The sequence below is a fragment of the Desmodus rotundus genome, chromosome 5 (genome assembly GCF_022682495.2).
Source record: "Desmodus rotundus isolate HL8 chromosome 5, HLdesRot8A.1, whole genome shotgun sequence".
Lineage (NCBI taxonomy): Eukaryota > Metazoa > Chordata > Mammalia > Chiroptera > Phyllostomidae > Desmodus > Desmodus rotundus.
This window is the reverse complement of record NC_071391.1, coordinates 157,549,105-157,555,422: the sequence shown is the minus strand read 5'-3', so window position 1 is coordinate 157,555,422 and position 6,318 is coordinate 157,549,105. Positions and strand designations below refer to the sequence as shown.

Sequence of the window (6,318 nt, the reverse complement as noted above, 5' to 3'; positions counted from 1 at the left end):
ATTGGGAATAAAAATATAGCAAAAAAATTGTTTTACTAAAACACCACACATTTCTTTAAATATTTTACTGTAATAATATACAATTATACATTACTTATTTATACTTTATAAAAAGCAAACCTAGTTAACATAAATACTAAATCTAAAACTACCTTCAATCAATTATTTAACTTCCAGTGCTAATGAACCTCTTAAATATAAATCAAAATAGCTCAATACCTACTTTAAATTAGAGACAATGAGATGCCAAGTATAAGGATCATGAATTAATATTTCAAAGTTAAAGTTTTCAATAATTTCTTCTTTGTTTTTCTTCTTTGTCTAGCATAGTCTGTTTTAAGCTCAAAATAGCATCTTGGAATCCAGGATTTAAGTCTAATGCTTTCTTGAAGTCTTCCAAAGCATCATCAAAGTACCCTGCACCGGAATGCAAAAAAACGGAAAAGAGAAAAGAAGCTGAGTTTTTCCTTACGTAATTCATAGCAAAGCTTGGATACACACACTTTTGCTTTTATATTCATGAGCTTTCAACCACTCCTACTGAAGGAATTTTTTTTCTCTTAATAATGATATAGGGGTGCCTATATCAAAGTAATTTTGTCTGCCCTTACAGAATAATATACTTAAAATTAGCCAAGGGCTTATTTATTGAGATTTAGCAGGTAAATTGCATAAATCATCATGGCATTTCAACAAAATTACATCACCTATTTTAGATAATTACAGTAAAATTAGGAAGCAGGAAATCATTCTTTTTAACACTTTAAATATAAAACAGTACATACGCTCTCTTGACGCCAAGGATTCTAAACCTCCTTCACTTCACATCGCCCCGTGTGCCTTCAAAGATTGTAACTCAGGAGAGTTTCACAGGCGATCATCAGCATTACCCTCGTTTTGCAGTTGGGCACCTATGGGCACCAAGGAATGAGGCTGCCCTCTCTCCGTGCAGCACCCACGGCCGATTCCCACCCCTGCTCTCCGCCGTGGTCTGTAACGCCCTTCCACAGCCAAAACGAAACGCAGAACGACTCCGCTGTTCCAGGCTCTAAACCTAAATTTCACATCACTTTAAGCCTTTATGAGCACTGCATTGGTTTTACAACATTCAAGAGCTCTAAAGTCGGCGGATGTAGTAATCAAGGACAAACGGGGGAAACATTCTTACCCAGCCTATACCGTATCAACCCTCTGTTGTAATACGGCACTTCAAAACCGGGCTGGACTCCTATGGCACACGTGTAGTCGTCCATGGCTTCGTCAAAGTCGACCCTGAAGTACTTGATTTGCCCCCGGTTGTTATAGGCAGTAGCCAAGTCCTCAGGGCTGCATTCGCTTTAAACAGAAAGTCCACGTTAAGCACAGCGCGTTACCCAATTCCTCCCGCTTCCACTTTCATTCTCTTTGGGATGTTGTCCAAACTCATAGCCTAGAGCATGCAGTATGCACACAGAGGAACCGAGCTGAAGGAACAGAGGGCAGAGAAATTAAGGCAGTGGATCAATTTTTGTTTAATCCCGTTGTCTACTTGTGTATAGCATTACAACGTCAGTCGGAAAGCACATTCATTCCACAGTGTGCTCAGAGCCCCTGCTCCTTGCCAACCTGTTTGGCTGAATACAGCAGCAGAGCCACTGCTCGCTTTCTCAGCACATGCCAGCCGGGCAAAGACTACTGCTCAGATTCAGGCTGAGCAAGGAGGGGAAGCCAGCCCCAGGGTCCCGTCTGCTATGAACCTGTCACAAAGTGATTCATCAATCTTATTCTCAAAATTGTAACGGATCCCACAACAATGAGTTTTGAAATCACGATCCACCAATAAAGAAATCAAAGTTAACCCTAAGGGAAAAGTCAACACGCAGATCCCCGGGGAGTGCTTTCTGGGGAGAGCCCGCCCTCCCTCCAGTTTGGGCTGAGATCCTGCCAAGGCCAGGCTGGCTCCCTACTGGAAGAGCAAGGCTTCGGTCCCCTTTGGCTCCTGTGTGCAGAATCTGCTGTGCTGCTGAGGGCTCCAAGCCGCTCTGACAGCCACCAACCCAAGAGGTTCTACAGCCTCCTACCCTGCCCCCTCCACCCAGCCCCAGCCGCAGAAGCCCTCTGCACAGACAACATTCAGGGGCTCTGCTCCAGGTCAGAGGTGATTCTGTTTCTCTTTCTTTTTTTCCAAAGGGATTCTCAAATGTGAACCAAACAGGAGAGACGCAGCCTAAACTCATCTGTCATTCCTTCGCTACACCCCACAGTCCTCAGAAAATATTACTGACTGCCGTCAGTGTTATTAAAAGTTACTTCCCTTAATCTCCATCCTTGACGTGTCAGACACGGGCTGTAACTATTGCCGCTGTGAGCGGTACTCACAGCTTAGGGGTCTCCTTCAAGTCCAAGTTTACTAACAATGGAGAGGAGCCACTGTGGCTTTAGAAAATGCCTGTTTCCACGGGCTGTGATTGACAGAGACTTCTGGATGCTACTAGCGCCACAGTGACAAGGGAGAGAACAAGAGGGCTCACTTGTTCTGCTGTGGCACTAGGCTAGCTGCTACCCTGCAAAGAGTTTAGGGGAAAATGCAGCCTCAGGAGTCCAGTAAAGATTTAGTCATTCAATCTCTAGGTTTTAAAGCTTTGTTATGAATTCTTATATTCAGAGGATCTTAGCAGGTTTATTTAGAATTAGATCTCATTACAACAAATTCTAAAAGCCTTCTTTTCATGTGGAAGTTGTTTCCTATTTTAAAGACATGGGCCCAAGTTTTTTTCTGTAATATTGAGATTTTTGGAATAATAGTATTTATGGTAATGTAATTTAACTAGATTACCTAATCCAAATGTGGATTTTAGCACTTGCTAACTTCAGCAAAGAAAAAAACATTTAGACATTGGGTTCTAGCTAAAGCTGTACTTTTGGATAGTAAAAGAAAATGTTATTAAACCATTCAGAGTGAAAGGCAAAGTTTGCAAATACTAGTTCAAAATGACTCAGTGACCCAAGATTTTTAAAATAAATTTAACCTCTAAAAGATACATGTAAAGGAAAAAGTCAGAGGACTCGGTTTCAATTCATGGGTTCCTAGAAGAATTTCAGAACTCCAAGGAAACCGAAGGCTCACTTTACAGATGAGACGCTGGGGCTGAGGGAAGGGACAAGCTGTGCGGCAGAGCCAGCACTGCAATCCCAGCACACTGAACTCCCTTCTGCTAAACCATGCAGGCTTGCTTTCTTAAACTAGGCAGGGGCAGAAATGACACTTCCTGCCAACACGAAGTGCAGTCTTAGGCTCAGGTGTGCGCAGGAGGAGGAGGAACAAGACCATTAGACCGCATCGATACACTTGTTGCTGATGGATACTATTTGAAACCTACAAGGTAAGCCTATTCTTAGGGCTTGAAATAAGAATAAAAAACTGTTTTCTATGTTTACTAATTATTTTGCGGGGGGAGGTGGTACCATCTTCTTGCCTATTCAGAAACTTTGATTAACTATTATTCTGGTGTATTATTGAAAGAGAAAGCAATTTTCCTGGCTTAATACATATGGAGTTAACAAAGACGCAAATCTTAAGTCACACACAAAAGACAAGCTGGCATCTTCTCAAGAAAAAACAAACCCTTGAGGGAAGAAGAGGGTGATGGGGCAGACAAGTCAAACTGTCAAAAAGGCTGTTCATTCAACTCCTCTGTTCTCTGTTTTCTCGTCCTGGTCCCTCCACGTCATCCAGAACAACTACGGCTAAATGTGGCCGAGTGAATGCTGTACATTCAGGCATAAACCCAGGCAGCTTTGAGCGACCTGGTATTAGTAGGTGAGGTAGCTAACATCACAAAAAGAAAGACAGCCAGACACTACCTGCTTTCTGGTAGTTGTACAGACCACCTACACAGTATTCTTGCCATACTGAAACTGAATTGAATCAAACCCCAAGATGTAACTACCAACTTGCAAGCAATGTAGGAGACCGAGGACTATGTTAAATAACATCAGGGGGGTGGGTCCCACAAGTCCAACATATGGGTAACTCTCAGGACACATGACATGGTTTCCTCAACAACCTACAAGGTGTCAACCAATGGTCATTGGTGCCAATTCAACGCCAACGGGGATCCCCAGCATGGAATGTGGTGAAGGAGGAAACTTTCTTCAGTGCAAAACAGCTCAGTTGTGATACAGCACAGCAATGAGAACCGCACAGCTGAAAGGCAGCCCCAGGGCGAGGATGGTCGGCTCCTGCATGGTCTGCTTTTCCCTGCTGCTGGTCTGCCCTGGAGAGACCTCTTCAGTGTTTCAGCTCGGCCAGCGCAACACAACATTCCAAGGACAGGGAACATGCACTCACAGAGCCAGAGGGCAGCAGGCTTATATAGATATAAGTCCCTGCCCCTGGCACCTGACTGGTCTGTCCTCATGCAGAGTAGGACTCCAAACCCTAGCGGTTTGGCCCAAAAGGCACTGACCTCATTGGTCAGAATAGTGCCACTCTGGTTGGTCAGAGTGGTGCATCTCCAATGACGGGGAAAGCCTCAGTCCTATTGATTGAAATAGGATTCCAGGAAGGCAGCCCAGAGCCCAGATGGCAGAAGCACAATGCAGGCAGGCAGGCAGTTCAGTGCAGACCTCTTCCTGAAGTGCAGTTTGCATGAGAAACCCCTCTGTAAAGATGTCTGCTAGGGTTTTAGGAGAGGGGGGTTGTTTGTTTGTTTGTTTGTTTGTTTGTTTGGAGTCCACTTATCCACCAGGAGCCCTTCTTAGGAGGTGCCTTCTTCCTCAGGGTTCACAAAGGGGAAAAGAGGTGAGCCTATAGACTAAGAGACCTGATGTGCATCCTGACTTGAACTATCTGATTAAAACAAACCAACCAAACAACAAAACAAATTTTATTGCCCTAGCCAGGTAGCTCAGTTGGTTAGAGAGTGGTCCAGAGAGCCAAGGTTGTGGGTTCAATCCCCAATCAGGGCACATACAAGAATGAACCAGTGAATGCATAAATAAGTGGAACAACAAATTGATTTTTCTCACTCACTCTCTCTCCCTATCCCCCCCTTCCCTGTCTCTCTCTGAAGTCAATAAATGGGGGGGGGAACCTTTCTTGATATTTGATATGAAGAATTATGTGATGATATTGTGGTTGTCTTTTTAGGAATCCTTCATACACAGAAATACATTTGAAACATCCATAGATAAATAATTTGCAGTCTAGTAAAGTGATAACACCGAAGCTGAATCATGGTTACCTACAGGTTCATTGTACTATTTCCCATATACTTAAAATACGTTTAAGTATAAACACTCTTGCTGTGAAAATGTGGTTGGGGTCGCAGTACCGTGCGCTATCGCAGCACTGCCCAGCCGTGTTCCCCCCACCCCTCTTCACCAGGTCTCGGTTATCCATCCCACTGTTAAAAGATTGGGTGGAAAAGCCCTACCGATCCTGAGTCCCTTGATCGAGAGTAAAGTAACAGCGGGAAACCAGGGTGAAAGGCAGCCTATGAGCCCAATCCCGACACCCTCCAGGGTGTCTCGGAGCAACGCGCAGGGGATGCCCTGCAGGACCACCCCCCCCACCCCCACCCCCACCCCCACCCCCACCCCCACCCCCACCCCCACCCCACCCCCACCCCCACCCCCACCCCCACCCCCACCCCACCCCCACCCCACCCCCACCCCCACCCCCACCCCCACCCCCACCCCCACCCCCACCCCCACCCCCACCCCCACCCCCACCCCCACCCCCACCCCCACCCCCCGGCGCTGTTCCGCAGCCCCTGTGCTCAGGTTGCAGAGCAAACAGGCTGCAGGACCTTGGCCCCTAATCCCGCAAAGACACGGCTGCCCGCACTTCTCGCGATAGTTACCTCCCGAGAGGTGCTCCCGCAGAAGCGGCACAGGCGCACTGGCGAATGTAAGCGGAGTACAGTGTCTCGGCCTCCGCGTATTCGCCCTTCTGGAAATGAGCCTGGGCACGCGCTAGGGTTGTGCGGCTTGCTCGCCCCTGCTGCCCGTCCATAGTTGTCGGAGGCCTAGCTTTCAGTGTAGAATGCGAGTTGATTTCAGAGTTGATTTCGCAGTCACTTCCGCACCACGGAATTTAACCTCCCGCACTCGCAGAGGGGCAGTTTGTGCCTTCTGAGGACCCGTCGTCTGGCCAGATCTGTACTGAGTTGCTGGAGGGGAGTTAAGGCTGCCCAGAAAGCTTGGAGAAACCCTTGGGAAGTGCAGTTGCGTTGTTACTGCTCGTCCCGCGAGCCTCGTTTCCCGGAGAAGTAATGCACCAAACTGGTTTCCAAATCCGTGCTCTAATGTTGCAAGGAGCTTGCCCTTTGTATG

The 6,318-nt window shown here is 46.6% G+C and overlaps 1 protein-coding gene across 2 annotated transcripts; it reads right to left on the bottom strand.

Moving 5' to 3' along the window:
- Window positions 1-253: 253 nt before the first annotated feature.
- Window positions 254-6,318, bottom strand: TTC32 (tetratricopeptide repeat domain 32). 2 transcript variants are annotated; one of them, XR_006654448.2, is made up of 4 exons: window positions 5,847-6,318; window positions 1,169-1,335; window positions 786-911; window positions 254-417 (listed from the first exon to the last, which is right to left on the bottom strand). XR_006654448.2 is itself a non-coding variant. In XM_024553090.3 (3 exons), the coding sequence occupies exons 1-3, from the start codon at window positions 5,996-5,998 to the stop codon at window positions 290-292; spliced, it is 447 nt and encodes a 148-aa protein (XP_024408858.2). In that variant the 5' UTR covers window positions 5,999-6,316; the 3' UTR covers window positions 254-289. The 2 variants fall into 2 exon arrangements, 1 of the variants encoding a protein (XP_024408858.2); XM_024553090.3 differs by lacking the exon at window positions 786-911 and having other exon boundaries at window positions 5,847-6,316.